This window comes from Anoplopoma fimbria, chromosome 19 (assembly GCF_027596085.1).
Source record: "Anoplopoma fimbria isolate UVic2021 breed Golden Eagle Sablefish chromosome 19, Afim_UVic_2022, whole genome shotgun sequence".
Lineage (NCBI taxonomy): Eukaryota > Metazoa > Chordata > Actinopteri > Perciformes > Anoplopomatidae > Anoplopoma > Anoplopoma fimbria.
The window spans coordinates 29163197-29184213 of NC_072467.1; the positions used below are offsets into that span (position 1 = coordinate 29163197).

The 21017-nt window shown below is 43.3% G+C and overlaps 2 protein-coding genes across 2 annotated transcripts in view; both read right to left on the reverse strand.

Annotated features, from left to right (window-relative positions):
* The window catches only part of LOC129108164 (sodium channel protein type 4 subunit alpha B-like), a 34340-nt gene extending 25298 nt beyond the window's left edge, over nucleotides 1-9042 (reverse strand). The window contains exons 1-7 of the mRNA XM_054619850.1: nucleotides 9024-9042; nucleotides 8052-8305; nucleotides 7634-7814; nucleotides 7252-7389; nucleotides 6243-6361; nucleotides 4033-4122; nucleotides 1196-1324 (exon numbers count right to left, since the gene is read on the reverse strand). Coding sequence (XP_054475825.1) covers nucleotides 1196-1324; nucleotides 4033-4122; nucleotides 6243-6361; nucleotides 7252-7389; nucleotides 7634-7814; nucleotides 8052-8155 — 761 coding nt within the window. The 5' untranslated portion in view covers nucleotides 8156-8305; nucleotides 9024-9042. The remainder of the gene's footprint in view (nucleotides 1-1195; nucleotides 1325-4032; nucleotides 4123-6242; nucleotides 6362-7251; nucleotides 7390-7633; nucleotides 7815-8051; nucleotides 8306-9023) is intronic.
* Nucleotides 9043-13700: 4658 nt separating this feature from the next.
* lamb1a (laminin, beta 1a) overlaps nucleotides 13701-21017 on the reverse strand; it is a 38138-nt gene continuing 30821 nt past the window's right edge. The window contains exons 28-34 of the mRNA XM_054619892.1: nucleotides 20570-20779; nucleotides 20343-20487; nucleotides 19045-19252; nucleotides 18718-18859; nucleotides 18307-18483; nucleotides 15872-16031; nucleotides 13701-14662 (exon numbers count right to left, since the gene is read on the reverse strand). Of these exons, the coding sequence (XP_054475867.1) occupies nucleotides 14523-14662; nucleotides 15872-16031; nucleotides 18307-18483; nucleotides 18718-18859; nucleotides 19045-19252; nucleotides 20343-20487; nucleotides 20570-20779 (1182 nt within the window). The 3' untranslated portion in view covers nucleotides 13701-14522. The remainder of the gene's footprint in view (nucleotides 14663-15871; nucleotides 16032-18306; nucleotides 18484-18717; nucleotides 18860-19044; nucleotides 19253-20342; nucleotides 20488-20569; nucleotides 20780-21017) is intronic.

Consider the following 21017-nt stretch of genomic DNA (forward strand, 5'->3'; position numbering starts at 1 on the left):
CATCATCATCACCATCACAATCACCATCATCATCATCATCATCATCATCATCATCATCATCATCATCATCACAATCACCATCATCATCATCATCATCATCACCATCACAATCACAATCACCATCATCATCATCATCATCATCATCATCATCATCATCACCATCACAATCACCATCATCATCATCATCATCATCATCATCACAATCACCATCATCATCATCATCATCATCACCATCATCATCATCATCATCATCACCATCATCATCATCATCATCATCATCATCACATCACCATCATCACCATCATCATCATCATCATCATCATCATCATCATCATCATCATCATCATCATCATCATCATCATCATCATCACCATCATCATCACAATCACCATCATCATCATCATCATCATCATCATCATCATCATCATCATCATCATCATCATCATCATCATCATCACCATCATCATCATCATCATCACAATCATCATCATCATCATCATCACCATCATCATCATCATCATCATCATCATCATCATCATCATCACAATCACCATCATCATCATCATCACCATCACCATCATCATCATCATCATCATCATCATCATCATCATCATCTTCATCATCATCATCATCATCATCATCATCATCATCATCACCATCATCATCATCATCATCATCATCATCATCATCACCATCATCATCATCATCACATCATCATCATCATCATCATCATCATCATCATCATCACCATCATCATCACAATCACCATCATCATCATCATCATCATCATCATCATCATCATCATCATCACAATCACCATCATCATCACAATCACCATCATCATCATCATCATCACCATCACCATCACCATCATCATCATCACCATCATCATCATCATCATCATCATCATCATCATCATCATCATCATCACCATCATCACCATCATCATCACAATCACCATCATCATCATCATCATCATCACCATCATCATCATCATCATCATCATCATCATCATCATCATCATCATCATCATCATCATCACAATCATCACCATCATCATCATCATCATCATCATCATCATCATCATCATCATCATCATCATCATCACAATCACCATCATCATCACAATCACCATCATCACCATCATCATCACAATCACCATCATCATCATCATCATCCCTGTGATTTTTTTTACCCTGTGATGATCACCATGACGTCCAGCCAGTTCCAGGGATCTCTGAGGAAGGTGAACTTGTTGACACAGAAGCCTCTGGAAACAACCTTCATGATGGCTTCAAAGGTGTAGATGGCTGTGAAAATGTGTCTGTTTGAAGAGAAAAACACTGACATGATAAAAAAGCTTTTAAAAATGATACAAAATTTTAAAGAAAGAGCTTATATAGCATTTAGCATAGCATTTAGCATAGCATTTAGCATAGCATTTAGCATAGCATTTAGCATAGCATTTAGCATAGCATACATAAAGGGATAATATGTTTTCATTAAAGATTTCTGTGAGCAGTTTCTTTTTTTGATAATCTGAACGTTGTTTGGTTCCGGTTGGTTTTCTAACGTAAAGATTTGTTCAGCGCTGAAGTTACTGATATGACACCGATGGCCTCTCATCCTGTCATGTAACTCACAGTGCTAAATAATCAGAAATGTGATTGATATATAAATTAATCAGGAGGTCTAATATTGATCCTTTATGAATAATCCGAACAAACTAGAATCATCAACCTAAAAAATAAAAGCGTTCAACAAACAACATTCAGACATTTTGTGATTCTTACAACTTATAGTGCAGCCGGAAATGTTGTATGACAGAAAACACTTGATTTGTGAGCTTTCCACCACAACTCATGGCCTTCTTCCGTAAATGGAGTCAGTATAAATATAAAGTATAACATTTTATATATATATACAGTTGTGTTCAAAATAATAGCAGTGTGTTTAAAAAAGTGAGTAAAGCCCAAAATCCTTATAATAGCTTTTATTCCCATACACGCAAATGCATTGGGAACACTGCACATTCTATTCCAAATCAAAACATGAAGAAACATTTCTCAAATTTGTTATTACTTTACAGAAAGTGAAGAAAAAGGAATATTAGGCTGTTCAAAAAAATAGCAGTGTCTGCATTTGTCTTTACAAACTCAAACATTTACTGTATAAACTGAAAAATGCTTGAAGATTTAGCTTTCCTGTGAATCACTGAACTAATATTTAGTTGTATAACCACTGTTTCTGAGAACTGCTTCACATCTGTGTTGCATGGAGTCGACCAACTTCTGGCACCTGTGAACAGGTATTCCAGCCCAGGACGATTGGACTACATTCCACAATTCCTCTGCATTTCTTGGTTTTGCCTCAGAAACAGCATTTTTGATGTCACCCCACAAGTTTTCTATTGGATTAAGGTCCGGGGATTGGGCTGGCCACTCCATAACGTTAATCTTGTTGGTCTGAAACCAAGATGCTGCTCGCTTACTGGTGTGTTTGGGGTCGTTGTCTTGTTGAAACACCCATTTGATTTGGCATTTCCTCTTCGGCTTAAGGCAACATGACCTCTTCAAGTATTTTGATGTATTCAAACTGATCCATGATCCCTGGTATGTGATAAAAAGGCCCGACACCATAGTATGAGAAACATCCCCATATCATGATGCTTGCTCCACCATGCTTCACTGTCTTCACAGTGTACCGTGGCTTGAATTCCGTGTTTGGGGTCGTCTGACAAACTGTCTGAGGCCCCTAGACCCCAAAAGAACAATCTTGTTTTCATCAGTCCACAAAATGTTGCGCCAGTCAATGTGTTCTTTGGCAAATTGTAACCTCTTCAGCACATGTCGTTTTCGCAACAATGGGACTTTTCGGGGGCTTCTTGCCGATAGCTTGGCTTCACATAGGCGTATTCTAATTGTTACAGTACTCACAGGTAACTTTAGACCTACTTTGATCTCCCTGGAGCTGATCATTGGCTGAGTCTTTGCCATTTTGGCTATTCTTCGATCCATTCGAATGGTAGTTTTCCGTTTTCTTCCACGTCTTTCTGGTTTTGGTTGCCATTTTAAAGCATTTGAGATCATTTTAGCTGAGCAGCCTATCATTTTCTGCACTTCATTATATGTTTTCCCCTCTACAATCAACTTTTTAATCAAAGTACGCTGTTCTTCTGAACAATGTCTGGAACGACCCATTTTACTCAGATTTTCAGAGAGAAATGCACTATAACCAGCATGTACAACATTTGCTGCCTTCGTCCTTAAATAAGGGCCACCTGTTGGACACCTGTTTTTTCACAGAATGAATGACCTCACTAATTGAACTCCACACTGCTATTATTTTGAACACGCCCCTTTCAATTAATGATTCAATTTCACAGAATCAGCAGCATGCATGTCATGACTGTTGGGTCTGTTGGTTTTCTATTACTCTGCTACACCTACTAGTACATTATTTGCCATGTAGAAATATAATTTCTACCAAAAACAGTGATTGATCTGGTTAGTGATGTTGGACTGGTATTATTTTGAACACAACTGTATATATGTACATTTCTTAAATAATTTTTCTAGTTTTTATGCTATGTGACTGCATCAAAGACATGAGAGTGTTTCATATAATGGATCATATTATTGGGCAATAAAATAAAAGAGTTTACTATCCGACACATTCACAGTATAGATGATCTACTGTGTCAAACCCCAAAGATCAACTCGTGTCCCAGCCGTCATTCAGAGGCCTCGAGAACACAGTTTCAATTCAGCGCTCAAACTTTGCAAAGAGGTCAAAGTTCAAACTGAACTTTATTGACATTTTATATGAGACGACATCTCTGTGAACAAATAGACTCTTTCTTCTCCTTCAAAATACAGTTTGATGCTGAGAATCCCTTCTGATATTCTAGGATGGCATTCGGACAAGTCTCCTCCTCCTCATCTAACTCCTCCTCCTCTAACCCCTCCTCCTTTAACTCGTCCTCCTGCTCGTCCTCCTGTGTGTGTGTAAGTTTATGTGTGTGTTACTCACTCCACAGTCTTGCTCCACCCTGGAGGATGACACATCGTCATCAACACACAGTTGGTCATAATCGTCACCATGATGAACAAACTGAATAAAGTTTTGATGAATTGAGGAAAAGCTCACGATATTTTAAACAAACACTCTGTCTCACTTAATCCTAAATTCACTATTTCAGTTCTGTCTAAATGTTTAGTTAGACACTAACAAAGACACTACACTAACAACACGAAGACACTACACTACCAACACAAAGACATTATACGACCAACACAAAGACATTATACGACCAACACAAAGACACTATACTACCAACACAAAGACATTATACGACCAACACAAAGACACTATACTACCAACACAAAGACATTATACGACCAACACAAAGACACTATACTACCAACACAAAGACATTATACGACCAACACAAAGACACTATACTACCAACACAAAGACATTATACGACCAACACAAAGACACTATACTACCAACACAAAGACACTACACTACCAACACAAAGACACTATACTACCAACACAAAGACACTACACTACCAACACAAAGACACTACACTTCCAACGCAAAGACACTATACTACCAACACAAAGACATTATACTACCAACACAAAGACACTATACTACCAACACAAAGACACTACACTTCCAACACAAAGACACTACACTTCGAACACAAACACACTACACTACCAACACAAAAACACTATACTACCAACACAAAGACACTATACTACCAACACAAAGACACTACACTTCCAACACAAAGACACTACACTACCAACACAAAGATAGTAAACTACCAACACAAAAAAAGTAAACTACCAACACAAAGACAGTAAACTACCAACACAAAGATAGTAAACTACCAACACAAAAAAAGTAAACTACCAACACAAAGACAGTAAACTACCAACACAAAGAAAGTAAACTACCAACACAAAGACACTACACTACCAACACAAAGACACTACACTACCAACACAAAGACCCTAAACTACCAACACAAAGACACTAAACTACCAACACAAAGACACTACATTACCAACAGAAAGACCCTAAACTACCAACACAAAGACACTAAACTACCAACACAAAGACCCTAAACTACATTACATTACATGACAGTCATTTAGCAGACGCTTTTATCCAAAGCGACTTACAGTCAGTAGTATATTACATATCATTCACCCATTCACACACTGATGACAGGCTACCATGCAAGGTGCCACCATCAGACTCTAACTAACATTCATGCAACATCCAGTCCACACCGATGGCCTTCAGGAGCAACTTGGGGTTAAGTGTCTTGCCCAAGGACACATCGACTGCCGAAGCCGGGTATCGAACCACCGACCCTCTGATTGGAGAACTACCTTGCTCTCCACTACGCCACTACCAACACAAAGACCCTAAACTACCAACACAAAGACACTATACTACCAACACAAATACACTATACTACCAACACAAAGACACTACACTACCAACACAAAGACACTACACTACCAACACAAAGACACTACACTACCAACACAAAGATAGTAAACTACCAACACAAAGAAAGTAAACTACCAACACAAAGACACTACACTACCAACACAAAGACACTACATTACCAACAGAAAGACCCTAAACTACCAACACAAAAACACTAAACTACCAACACAAAGACACTAAACTACCAACACAAATACACTAAACTACCAACACAAAGACCCTAAACTACCAACACAAAGACACTACACTACCAACACAAAGAAAGTAAACTACCAACACAAAGACACTATACTACCAACACAAAGACACTATACTACCAACACAAAGACACTACACTACCAACACAAAGACCCTAAACTACCAACACAAAGACACTAAACTACCAAAACAAAGACAGTAAACTACCAAAACAAAGACACTAAAGTACCAAAAGATTCACTAAACAAGAAGACACTGAAATACCAAAACTACCAATAAAAATGACTCCAAACTACCAAATAAGGCACCGAATTCCCAAATGATACTAGTCAACCAAAAAATGATCATGAACTACCGATAAAGAATTACTGTAAACTTCTAATAAGAACACTAAACTACCAAAAGCATTAACATTACTACCAAAAAAGGCCCTAAACTTCCCAAAAAAGAGACAGATGGACTACATGCGTTTAGGGGGGAGTAAAAGGGTGAAGTCACAAGGATATGAGTGAGTGAGGATCTTGATGGCGACAGTCCTCAGCGGGTTGAATGGACTCAGCAGGTAACAGGCCCGCTCAGCATCAAACCTGTGAATTATGTTGTCTTTACTGAGCACGATGAACGTCTGTAGAGAGATAGACAGGTCAGATAAAGACAGAGAGACAGACTGTAGTGGCAAAACCTCGATAACTGGGTTTTTCTCTAACTCCTGTTAGAATTTCGGGTGCAATTTGTTAGACTCGCAGCCTTGTTTCAAAAGAAGTCCAAAGGGCGTTCAGTGTTCACAGTTGATTGTGATTTATTGCAAAATAAACATAATGGGAAAATAAGATGCAGTTGTCTTTAGTGTCCTTAATATTTCACTGTTGCGTTGCCGATGCCATTCACCAGCAAACGCTTTCACAGGCTAAGGCTGAGGTCAAAAACGATATCTGCTGTCACCCGCTTTCTCTCCCCCACCATGCGCCATTCCACCAACTTATAGGAGTGCCCTCCTCACCTGTGGGCGGGGCACTCTTTGCTTTTCAAACACAAATATAGAAGAAAATTTGTAAATTACATTCGTAAAAAATAAACTTAAATGCGGCTCCTACACAGACACACAGGTCAGAGGAGAAGGACAAAGACAGACGGGTCCGATAGAGACAGAGAGACAGACAGGTAAGAGACACACAGGTCAGAGAGAGAGACAGAGAAACAGACAGGTGAGAAGGGATGGACAGTGACAGACAGACAGGTCAAATAGAGAGAGAGAGACAGTGACAGGTCAGAGGAGAAAGACAGAGACAGACAGGTCAGAGAGACAGGTAAGAGAAAGACAGACAGAGAGATAGACATGTCAGAGACAGACAGGTCAGAGATAGACAGGTCAGAGATAGACAGGTCAGAGGAGAAGGACAGAGACATACAGTTCAGAGAGACAGAGAGACAGACAGGTAAAAAAGAGAGACAGGTAAGAGGTCATAAATGGATGAGAACATTTTAAAAGCCAGATTCTCTTAAAGAGACAGAGACCTTCTGTGATTGGTAGAAGGGATCCAGCTCCTCCAATGGGGTGTTCTGAAGCTCAGGGGGCGGGTTTCCGTAGAAGAATGGGAGGGGCTTCCCGGCCTCCAGGTCACTGGCTGGTTTTGGCTGGTCGTTTTCTGTTACCTACCGAGCAGAGAGCCAATCAGAGAGGAGGATTTGGTTTCACCTGTTAATGCTGTTGAACTCTAACATTAATGTGTATTCTTAGACTTAAAGATATCTTTAAATCAAAGTATGAATAATATATTCATTCATTATATAAGTGTCTCTTCTTCAGGCATCGGTCAGCACCAGGTCTAAAGTTCTGACCCGAGAGTCTTCCTCGCTCTCTTCCTGGTTTCTGAGATGTGATTGGTGTGTCTCGTACCTCTTTGCTCCTCTTCCTCGTCTGGAGCTCCATCTCCTCATCTTCATGTTGTTGTTGGATCTTCCTTAAAGAAGCTGGTGTCAAGCGTCTGAAGACCTCCGTACCAACAGGGGGCAGCAGGGACGCCATTCTGGTGTTCTTCAGCGCTGCCCGAACCCCACTGTCACCTAGCAATCGCCTCCTGCATGGATACGGGGAGCGATGCCGTAACAACCACTTCATAGAGACATAACTCCAGAATATGAATACATCGAATCTAAACGCTAAACTTCAACAGTCTTAAGGACATGAGAACCTGGATGACCTGCCACTTCCTGACGTTAAACTCAGACTAAACTGAAGTTATTCTACTAGAAATCTATGGCCATGTGACCTTCACCCTCACTTCACTACCTGTATTCAAAGGAATCACACTTACAGCTGTGGAGGACGGAGTCTCAGCTGATTGGCTCTCTTCAGAAGTTCTCCTCTCTCCTTCTTGCTCCTCCACATCTCAAAAAAGGACATTTTTCTGCTCGTCATGGCTGCAACTGTCTGTCCTCAGCATCCACCTGTGTCATCCGTCCTGTCTGTCTGTCCGTCTGTCTGTCTTGTTGAGTGTCCAGTTTGTCTGCTGATCCTCGTCTTACTGAACTGTTTGTATGTCCAGTTCCCTCCTCCAATCTCAAATGTCTGCTGGGTTGGGTCATTACACACACACACACACACACACACACACACACACACACACACACACACACACACACACACACACACACACACACACACACACACACACACACACACACACACACACACACACACACACACACACACACACACAGTGTCCAGGGAGCTTGTTTTTACACAAACTGATTTCCTGTGTCCTGCATGTCTTCATCAGAACATACTGATCTATTTTCCGGGAAACAGCATCGTCTACCACACACACACACACACACACACACACACACACACACACACACACACACACACACACACACACACACACACACACACACACACACACACAACAACACAAGAAAAGAAACAAAGAATCTCATTGTTTGTTAAATGAGAACTTGCCAACATCCATCTGTTTAACACACACACACACACACACACACACACACACACACACACACACACACACACACACACACACACACACACACACACACACACACACACACACACACACACACACACACATACATGAGACATGAGAACACAACCCTTAAACGCAGTCTAAATGTCACTATGTGTCTGCTGAATATGCTAAACATACTTATGTGTAATATATACATATACGTATATATATTACACATATATACATATATATATGCTTATAAATAAATAAATAAATGTAAAGTGTCAGTGAGACAGTTTTGAAGTGTAAGTAGAGACTCACGGTCTTCCCTGACGGTCTTCTTGTGTTAATGTCATGGCCATGGCCATGTCTCTGGTTATTCCTTGTGTCTCCTGTGCTCCCTTGTTTGTTTATCTCTGTGTGTGTCTGTGAGGTGGGCGTGTCACCCCATCTCACTCTCCCCTGCTCCCTGATTACTGCCAAGCATACTCACCTGCTCCAAGCCACACACCTGCCTTCAATCTACTCATCAACTCTGCAGTATATCAACCCCGGTCATCCACACACTCACTGCCAGATCGTTGCATTTATGTCAGACCTTCCAGCAATTTCCCGTGGACTGATTTCCCGTTGCCGACCCTGCCTGCCTGTCTGGACTTCCCTGCCTTGCCTGTGCCCCGGTCAACGACTCAGCCTTCTGTCCCCGACCCTGAGTTTAGCGTCCGCTTCCTCTGGTTTCCGTCTGCCTGATCCCCTGCCTGTTTCCCACTGTGAGTCATATCTTGCCTGTCCGTCTGCTTTGTTCTCAGCTTTGAATAAAGCTCCAGAACTTTATCTGTCTCCTGGTCGTTCTGCTTTTGGGTCCACACCACATCCGTGACAGTTAATGCTAGCCATCTTAACCCAGTTCATTGTGTTCTAAGTTAATGCAGCTAATTGCCTGTTTTACATTTAATCCTACCTCTCTCCCTCTTTAGGAGACTCCCGGCCTCCCTAATGATAATGGTCTTCAGCCTCCTACAGGTAGGTACGCTCTCGTAAACCTTTGAGCAACACCCCGGTTTCACACAGGCTGGATAGTTCTTCCCAGCATGTTACGATGTAGTTTGTCAAGATCTAAGAGACCTTTGGAGTCTTGGCACCCTTTAGAACAAAAAGCTCCACAGATTTACTGAAACAGTCCATGACTACCATTAGGACTGAATTCCGGGCCTTGCTGAGTGGAAAAGGCCCTCTGAAGTCCACTCCTATCATCTCAGCAGGTTCTTTGACCTCAGCTGTCTGGAGATGAATGCTGGTTTGTTGTTAGAGCCTTTGTATTGCTGACAAGTAGAGCATGAACGGACATGGCTCCAAACATCCTTACTGACTGTCGGCCACAAAGCCACCTCTAGGATCTTCAAGAGCGTCTTCATCCTCCCCAAATGACCCCTAAACAGGCAGTCATTGAAGTAAGCCAGAAACTCTGGGACTCGCACAGTTAGAACAATCAACTGGTAGTTGAACCCTCCATACTTTGAAGGTACTTCCTGGTATTACACTCCTTGCTGTGGTTGACCGTGATTGCGTCCCGGTGTGGATCGGAGGAGCAGACTGGTGAGATTATATGACAGCCACACACACACTACCTTCTTCTTGTGGAGGTGGAGGACAGGTGGAGGACAGTGCATCAGGAACAATACAGCAAGCCTTCTTATAATGGGCTCAGAATGCCTTCTGTTGCTGAGTCCATCTAGTGAGACGTGATGATGCTTTGGGACAGTTGAATGCTGAGGTCGGAGCACTGTGATCTGTAAAGACATCCCTTCTCTGAGGTGGTGACTCAGTTCAGCCCCATAGAGAGCCTTAAAGCAAAAGCAATGGCTCTTTCGTTGCCCTCAATGGTATAAGACCCACATCACTAGAGTCACAGTGAACCTGAAAACCAAGGTGTGGCCTCAGCTGAGAAAGCAACGATAGTGACTGCAACAAATCCTTAAGGTGTTCAAAGGCGGCCTGACAGTGAGCAGACTACTTATGACCACTGATACACAATTTTCTTAAGGATATTGAGTGGGGCCACAGTGTAAGCCAGTCTAGGTATGGACTTGTGGTACCAGCCCAAATGTGACCCAGTTTATTAGTGGACCTAATCCATGACAACCCACAGTTCAGTTTCAGTCCTCCATTATAGCAGCTACCCACCCAAAACCCCATCAAGACTGTGTCTGCCCCACGGCCACTTCAATTAATTAAATCAAAAGTCAACAGAAGAGGAGTTATACAAAATAATCTAATAAAAGTTAAGGCCCGACACAACATTGCAGCTAAACAAGACAATTAAATGTGGACTCTTAAATATCAGATCTCTGTCATCTAAGGCTGTACTAGTAAATTATTTAATATATATAGTAAGTCTGGCCAGACAGTCTTAAAATATATAAGAAGGCCCTCCGTAATGCTAGAGCAGCCTATTATTGATCATTAATACATTTAAATAAGAATAACCCCAGGGTTCTCTTCAGCACTGTAGCCAGGCTGACAGAGTCCCAGCTCTGTTGAGCCGTGTATTCCTATAAACCTCAGTAGTAGTGACTTCATGAACCTTCCTCCGTCAGACCGCACACTTCTTCGGGTTGGCGGTGAGCCCAGCCTGTCTCATTGACTCAAGCACAGCGACCACCCGCCTCATGTGCTCCGCCCAGCTGTTGCTGTGGATAATAACATCATCAAAATAGGCGGCAGCATACACAGCGTGTGGACGCAGTACCTGGTCCATGAGACGTTGGAATGTGGCTGGGGCACCGAACAGCCCGAAAGGAAGTGTGACGAATTGGTACAATCCGTACGGAGTGGAGAAAGCCGTTTTTTCCCTGGACTCTGGAGACAAGGGAATCTGCCAGTAGCCCTTTGTCAGATCCAGTGTTATGAAAAACCGAGCAGTGCCGAGCCGGTCCAGGAGCTCGTCGACCCGGGGCATTGGATAGGCATCAAAGCGTGACACGTCATTCACCTTGCAGTAGTCCACACAGAACCGTATAGACCCATCCTTCTTGACAACAACAACAATGGGGCTACACCAGGCACTATTGGACTCTTCTATTACCCCCATCTCCAGCATAGCTTTCAATTCTTTCTGAACTACCTTTCTTTTGTGTTCAGGCAACCGATAAGGCCGTGACCGTACTGTCACGCTTGGGTTAGTTTCAACATGGTGTTGTATGAGGTTAGTGCATCCTGGCAGAGGGGAGAACACATCAGCAAAGCGCTGCTGCAACGCGGCCACATCTGCTCTCTGGGACTGAGTGAGATGGTCTTCACAACGGAGCAAGGCTGGGTTGGTGGAATTTGGCACCTCAGGCCCCAACTCATCCCTTGCTTTCACAACAGTCACCAAAGAAACAGGTTCTGCCTCTCTCCATGCTTTGAGGAGGTTGAGGTGCTAAGTTTGTGTTGCCCCTCCCCTGTCAGAACCACAACCTCATAGTCTACATCGCCGACTCGCTGTGTGACCACAAAGGGCCCTTGACACTTAACGAGCAGTTTGGAGCTGGAAGAGGGAAGTAATACAAGTACTTTATCTCCCGGTGCAAATTGTCTCAGCCTAGCCCCTCTGTTGTACAGGCGTTGTTGACGCTTCTGGGCCCTGAGCAAATGCTCCCGTGAACATTGCCCAAGTGTGTTGAGTTTTGCTCTCAGGTCCAGGACGTATTGAATTTCATTTTTGCTTGGGCTCGGACCCTCCTCCCAGTTTTCCTTAACTAAGTCCAGAACCCCAGGTGGTTTTCTGCCAAACAGCAGCTCAAAGGGAGAAAATCCCGTGGAGGCCTGGGGCACCTCTGGCACTGCAAACAACAGAGGGTCAAGCCACTTAGCCTGTCTTATTCAGGCGCTCGACAAGGCCGTCGGTCTGTGGATGGTAAATGCTAGTCCGAATTGCCTTGATGCCCAATAATCCATACAGTTCCCTTAGTGTGCGTGACATAAACGAGGCGCCCTGGTCGGTCAGAATCTCTTTCGGGATTCCAACTCGGGAGATGACCTGAAACACTGCCTGCGCAACACTCTTTGCAGAGATGCGGCACAGCTTCAGGATATCGCGTTGCGTAGTCCACCAGAACTAACACAAAGCGATATCCTTGTGTGCTCCGGTGAAATGGCCCGATGAGGTCCATGTCAATGCGCTCAAACGAGACCTCCATTAGTGGCAACGGGGCTCTTGGGATGGCCGGTTGGTTTACCAGTTGGCATTCAGGGCAAGAGGCACATTAATGGCGCACATCTCCCCGAATCCCAGGCCAATAGAATCGGGCCATTATCCGGTCTAGTGTTTTGTCATACCCCATGTGACCAACCATTGGGTTATAGTGAGCCGCCCGGAAAACCATTTCCCGTCGGCTTTCCGGCACCAACAATTGGGTAATATCTTCACCAGTCTGAGTGTCACGACTCACTCTATACAGTCTATCCCTAACCAATGAAAAGTGAGGATATGTCGGTGGTGTGTCAGGGTGTACCATGTGACCATCATTTTTTTTATCACTTGGTCGAAGGCAAAGCGTAGAGTATTGTCGCGAGACTGCTCAAGTGGAAAATTTTCCATGGAGTGTATTTCGGGGAACCTGCGGGGCCCCTTTTGAGGGCACCACCGGTTCCCCCTCCCCGTCAGCAGTGTCGGACAACCTCGCATCACCACTGAGCACAGCACAAATCCCGCATGTCCCTGCCGGTCGCGATCACACACCCACACATTGCCCCACTAACCTATGGAACCCAGGCCAAGCCGTGCCTAAAATCAGTGGGTGTGCAAGGCGGGAGCTAACCGCAGCCCTAATTCTATGCGTTTTGCACCTATGTTTAATTTCCGCTGAAACAGGATATCTGTGAACATCCCCATGCACACACCAGATCCTGTTGGCGAGGTGAATCCATGTTCAGGTACTCTTAGGGAAAGTGATAAATCAGCCTGTTTGTAACAAAACAAATACTACAACATGACATTAAACAATATATAAAACATATGAATTGGTGTTTAATAAGGAGCAGTGCACTTTCAAACAGGAAATACAAAATGAGGGAGTGAAACAAGCTGCAGTCACATGGTCACAACATGAAGCTTGAATGGTCGATTGGTTACTTTGATATATTACATTCACAAAGACATTCATAACTCAAAGTACAAATTAAAAAAGTTAACTGAAGCTTAGAGAAAGGTCCTCTTTAATATCAAGAACAATATAAATCAACTGATGCTTTATGTTTTACTAGCTACATAGTAAAATATGTAGCTAGTATCTTTGTGTGTGAATGCAGCTGACTGCACATTTTAAAACTTTATTAGGCTCCACATTTTAAACTTTATTAGGTTCCACATTTGAAACTTTATTAGGCTCCACATTTTAAAACTTTATTAGGCTCCCTGTCCAATTTAGAAACAAGCTGAGAGTTAAACATTCAATATCTTTGTCAGATTTGTTTCATTCAAACACCATCATTTGTTTTTGGAATAAACCTCTCTACTTTTTGATCTTTCTCTTCTCTGATTGTTAAAAGAGAAGCTCACTCTTGAGTTATTGTGGAGAAACGGTCAACAGGTTGAATCATATAACGTTGACCCCTCAAGAAATAAAAAAGACGGCCTTTTATTTGTTATTTTAAGAGGCTAGAAATCAATTTAACCAGAAACACATCTAGAACAGACAGGTGGAGTAGATGTGACCTTTGACCCTAGAACAGAGAGGTGGAGTAGATGGTGACCTTTGACCCTAAAACAGACAGGTGGAGTAGATGGTGACCTTTAACCCTAAAACAGACAGGTGGAGTTGATGGTGACCTTTGACCCTAAAACAGACAGGTGGAGTAGATGGTGACCTTCTGGCTGATCTCCTGAAGCAGCCCCTTCACGGCTGCCTCCAGCTCCACCAGCTGCTCCGCCTTCACCTCCAGAGTCCGCTGGTTGTCTCCGTAAGACTTCTCCAGGTCTGTAAAAAAAAAAAACAATCTTAACACAGGAGTTTGGTGTTTTTCGGTTGATTCTAATCAAACTGGCTGAAATGGCATTTATGACACGTTCAACCAAATTTAAAAGTCGCCGACATCAGCAACCTTTGACGACTGAGTGACATCGCTACATCCAGTTTGTATAAACCTCCTTTCCGTTAAGAAAGATGATGACTTGTTTTTGTGGGCGGAGCGTAGGTAAAGGCTAAAGTAATTATCCAAACCTGTAAGTTTGCTCCCGCCTGCTCTTTTCATGGCGAGGTGTTACCGCTGACTAGCAAGTGTTGTTGGCTTATAATAACTGCTGAAGAACTCTAGCCCCGCCCCCTATGCCTATGGCAGACCACGTTCCTTGGAGGAGAGCAAACAGGAGCTCCCGGGAGGATGGCTGGCTAGTTAGCTAACTAGCTTGTCCATCAGTAGAGCTGGCTGGTTGGCTAACTAGCTTGTCCATCAGTAAGGCTGGCTAGTTAGCTAACTAGCTTGTCCATCCGAGAGCTGGCTGGTTGGCTAGCTAGCTTGTCCATCTGTAGAGCTAACTAGCTTGTCCATCAGTAAGGCTGGCTAGTTAGCTAACTAACTTGTCCATCAGTAAGGCTGGCTAGTTAGCTAACTAACTTGTCCATCCGAGAGCTGGCTGGTTGGCTAGCTAGTCTCCGGAGCTCCCGCCTGCTCTTTTCATGGTGAGGTGTTCTGCTAGCGGCGAGGAGTGAGGCAGAGGGACTGTTGGAACCAGTTCTGCCGCTGGCCAGCGTGACTTTAGAATGAATGTGGAATTAGCAAGGTAGCTGGTAACTAGCCTGCCTGATTAAAAATGAAAGAGTAAATGTAATGGTTCATCCACACTCTCTTGTCATAGAGTAAGAAAACACATCGGTATTGCCAGATGAATGTCGAATTTGTTTGGATCATTTTCTGTAACCAGTGCTGCATTAAAATATGGTGGAATTAGCAAGATATCAAAGTTGCCAGCCCACCGCTGGTTAGCTTGCCACCATCATTTCATGCTGATTTATCCAGAGCCTCGAGTCACATTTCATCATCTCTAATGTTTGTAATATTGATTCTGGCACTAACAACAGAGCAGGACGACATATGTGATGAGTAACTCTACTAATGAGTCATGTTCGCCTCAAGTCTTTCCTTTGTTTAGCCTGGAGACAGGAGGTGTGATGTCACTGTGATGTCACCTTTGAGCAGCTGCAGTTTGTCGCTGGCCTTCAGAAGAAGCTCTTTGGCTTCCTGCTGCAGTGACTCCGCCCTCTTCTTCGCATTAGCCACGCCCCCTGCTTTATGACCAATCAGCTGATCCACTTTGGCATACTTCTCCTTCAGCTCCGAGTTCAGGTCCTACACACACACACACACACACACACACACACACACACACACACACACACACACACACACACACACACACACACACACACACACACACACACACACACACACACACACACACACACACACACACACTTTAAGCTCCTGATCAACAGAAACTAGAACAGATATGAATGAAACCTCGATGAAAACCAAGGTCAGTCACGGAGTTCCACAAGGGTCTGTTCTTGGACCAATTTTATTTACCTTATATATGCTTCCTTTAGGGAATATTATCAGAAAACACTCAATAAACTTTCATTGTTATGCAGATGATACCCAGTTATATCTATCGATTAAGCCAGACGAAACTAACCAGTTCTCTAAACTTCAACAGTCTTACGGACATAAAAACCTGGATGACCTGTAACTTCTTGATGTTAAACTCAGACAAAACTGAAGTTATTCTACTAGAAATCAATTATCTAACGATATAGTTTCTCTAGATGGCATTGCTCTAGCATCCAGCACTACCGTTAAGAACCTTGGAGTTATCTTTGATCAGGATCTGTCTTTTAACTCAAGGACAGCTTTTTTTAATTCATGTAACATTTCGAAAATCAGGCAGATCCTGTCTCAAAGCGATGCAGAAAAACTAGTTCATGCATTTGTTACCTCTAGACTAGATTACTGTAACTCCTTATTATCAGGCTGCTCTAATAGGTCTCTTAGATCTTTACAGTTGATCCAGAATGCTGCAGCACGTGTTCTAACAAAAACTAAGCAAAGAGATCATATTACTCCAGTATTAGCTTCTCTGCACTGGCTCCCTGTTAAATCAAGAATAGAATTTAAAATCCTTCTCCTCACCTACAAAGCTCTAACTGGCCAGGCACCGTCTTATCTGAAGGAACTTATAGTTCCATATTACCCAACTAGAGAGCTGCGCTCCATCAATGCAGGGTTACTTGTGGTTCCTAGAGTATATAAAAGTAGACCAGGAACCAGAGCCTTCAGTTATCAGGCTCCTCTTATGTGGAACCAGGTTCCAGTTTCAGTCCGGGGGGCAGACACACTCACCACTTTTAAGAGCAGGCTTAAGACCTTCCTTTCTGATAGCGCTTATAGTTAGGACTGGTTCAGGTCTATAGTTAGGACTGGTTCAGGTTTATAGTTAGGACTGGTTCAGGCTTATAGTTAGGACTGGTTCAGGTCTATAGTTAGGACTGGTTCAGGTTTATAGTTAGGACTGGTTCAGGGCTGGTTCAGGTTTATAGTTAGGACTGGTTCAGGTTTATAGTTAGGACTGGTTCAGGTCTATAGTTAGGACTGGTTCAGGTTTATAGTTAGGACTGGTTCAGGTTTATAGTTAGGGCTGGTTCAGGTTCTCCTTGGTCCAGCCCCTAGATATGCTGCTATATGCCTAGACTGCCGGGGGACTACCTAGGATACACTGAGCTCCTCTCTCCTCTTCTCTCCCTCCTTGTTTATGTATTAATCTCCTATTTATGCACATTACTGACTTTACTTCTACCCAGAAGTCTTTGTGTTTTCCCTCCTCACAGGTTTCCACGAATCGTTTTGGTACCTGGACTGTCATCGTGTCTCCTGCTGTGGCCCTGCTGACACCAACTGCTACTACCACTATCATTATTAGTCACATTACTATTACTATTCATTATTATTATTATTATTATACTATAGTCATTGATGCTTTTATAAGTAGTCTTCATTGTTTCCTTCGTTACTCTGCTTACTACTGTGATTATATGAATCATTCATGTCATAAACATTGAATGTGTTGCATCTCTGTTATGTTGTTCATTCTGTACACATGACATCTATTGACTTCTGTCCATCCTGGGAGAAGGATCTAAGGACAGAGGATGTGAGGGTCTAAGGACAGAGGATATGAGGATCTAAGGACAGAGGATGTGAGGGTCTAAGGACAGAGGATGTGAGGATCTAAGGACAGAGGATGTGAGGGTCTAAGGACAGAGGATATGAGGATCTAAGGACAGAGGATGTGAGGGTCTAAGGACAGAGGACAGAGGAGGTGAGGGTCTGAGGAGGACAGAGGATGAGGTCTAAGGACAGAGGATGTGAGGGTCTAAGGACAGAGGATATGAGGGTCTAAGGACAGAGGATGTGAGGGTCTAAGGACAGAGGATGTCTCATGTGTACAGATTATAAAGCCCTCCTGAGGCAAATTTGTAATTTGGTATTTTGGGCTATACAAAATAAATTGAATTGAATTGAATATCGGAGTGTCTGCCTTTATTAAATGTTTGACAGGTGAACTCACCTTCTCCACTTCCTCTGTGACCTTTCTGATACTCGCTGCTTCCTGATTGGTGCGTTCGGTGCTAACAGTGACGTTCAGACCTTTATCTCTCAGTACGGTCACGTCCTGCTCCAGCCTTTGCAGCCTTTGGGTGGCATTAGTCAGCTTCAACTCTGCATCTGCCGTCTCCAACTCCACCTGAACACAGCATGGAGAGGCAGCATTAGTAAACGTTGTGACGGGATGTCAGTGAAGTAAACGTTTAGTACACATTGTGACGGGATGTCAGTGATGTAAACGTTTAGTGCACGTTGTGACGGGATGTCAGTGAAGTAAACGTTTAGTGCACGTTGTGATGGGATGTCAGTGGATGTCAGTGAGTGTGCACGTTGTGATGGGATGTCAGTGAAGTAACCGTGTCTCAGTACTGACGGAGGACAGCAGCTGGTTGGTGTTCTGGATGTCGGCGGCCGCCTGTTCGATGGCGCTGCTAGCGGCGGTCTGAGCTCTCTGAGCTTCCTCCAGAGCTTGCTTCACCTTCTCAGCAGAGTCCTTCACATCTGCTGCCTCGTCACTGAAAGCACAGGAAGTCACATTTTATCATCGTGATCATCATCACCATCATCATCCTCACCATCATCATCACCATCATCATCCTCACCATCATCATCGTTATCAGGCTGGGAGATATGAGACTTTGTAAAATAATGAATGTGTCATGAACTCGTAAACGGTCCTGGCTGAACTAGGAGGACCCACCTGGCCTGGCGGGCCTGGTCCAGCAGGTTCTCGGCTCTCTGGATGTCGGCGGCGCTCTGCAGCAGGATGTTCTCCACGTGTCCCAGCTCGCCAACCTTCTGCCGGATGTCCTCGGTCAGATTCTGCAGCTGAGCCGGCGTGGTCGGCATCTGCATGGCCAGAACCTCGTTAGCCACCAGCTCGATGCTCTCCAGGTCGGCGGCATCCTCTGAAAGCACACAGACCGCCGGTTGGATCAAAGCTCATCTGTCTTATGTCTGAGGTTTCATGAACCCATCACTATCGGACACAGGTTGATTGTTCTGAAGCTTCAGTTTAGAAAGTGCAGCTGAGCTCTGCTGGACTGATGGTCGGCCTCAGAGACCAGCTGAAGGTCCTGAACAGGGATCATCAAAGGTTTTCAGAGACTGGATGAGTTTTAGATACTTTTTTGTTTTTGGATATTCACACGACATAGCTGAAGAAATATGTTTGAAAAAGAAGTGATGGCTCTGTAAAAGTGGTCGAACAGAAACAATCTGGAGAACAGAAGGAATCATTCCACCCCGTAAATTCTCAAATAAAAGACGTGTTGTAGATGGCTGCACTGCTGGTCTCATTAATGTCTCATTATTGGCTAATGTCTCATTACTGTCTCATTAATGTATCATTACTGTCTCATTACTGTCTAATTACAGTCTTATTAATGTTTCATTAATGTCTTATTATTGGCTTATTAATAGCTTATTACTTTCTTATTAATGTCTTATTACCTTCTTATTATTGGCTTATTAATAGCTTATTACTTTCTTATTAATGTCTTATTACCTTCTTATTATTGGCTTAATATCTTATTACTTTATTATTAATGTTTCAGTAATGTCTTATTACCTTCTTATTATTGGCTCATTAATATCTTATTACTTTCTTATTATTGGCTTATTGTCTTATTATTGTCTCATTACAGTCTTATTACTTTCTTATTATTGGCTTATTAATGTCTTATTGTCTCATTATTGTCTCATTAATATCTCACTACAGTCTTATTACTTTTTTATTAATGTTTCATTAATGTCTTATTACCTTCTTATTATTGGCTTATTAATAGCTTATTACTTTCTTATTATTGGCTTATTATTGGCTTATTATTGGCTTATTACCTTCTTAATATTGGCTTATTAATATCGTATTACTGTCTTATTAATGTGGACTCCACCAAGGGGAGCCGGCTCGTTCTCTTCGTTGCTCAGCTGGACAGAAACAGACAGTACCACCAGACTAGCAGGAAGTCACATGGCTCTGAACAGGAAGTGACGTACGTGTGAGGAAGTCTCTGATCTGCCGGATGAGGCCTCTGAGCTCTTCATTGCTCTGCTGGACTTTCTGTTTGGTCTTGTTGGTCTTCATCAGGACGTCCTGAGCGCTCAACTTCGCCTCGTCCGCCTTCACTTTGGCCTCCGACACCTGTTGACAAAACACAGGTGAGAACAACCACTACAGTCCACCTTAACAGGATCCAGCACAGACCAGGACCTGTCAGACTCACCATCTTGGACAGTTTCTCCACTTCCTCCATAGCGCTGGTGATTTCCTGCTCAGAGTCCCGGGTCTTCCTCCAGACGCCGCTGGCCGCCGTCATCACACCATCACAGCCATCACCTCCACACCTGGTCCGACCCTCAGAGTCCACACAGCCCAGACCTCCACAGGGAGAGGACCCGCACGAGTCCTGACCCGATGATGGACTGCCGCAGGTCTGTGAAAACCAGGACAGACCAGAAAACACAAATCTGTTTAATTAACTAAAGTCAAATCTAACTCTCATAACCGTGACATTAATACTCCTTTAATATACATTTAATATATTTGATGTGTATAAAACCCAAATAATGCTCTCCATCTGTGTTGATGGTCGCCGTGGAAACAGTGCTGCAGCAGAAGTTATGCTTATTTAATGGAGAACTTTGGCCCCTCGTTCAGACCACAAATGAAAT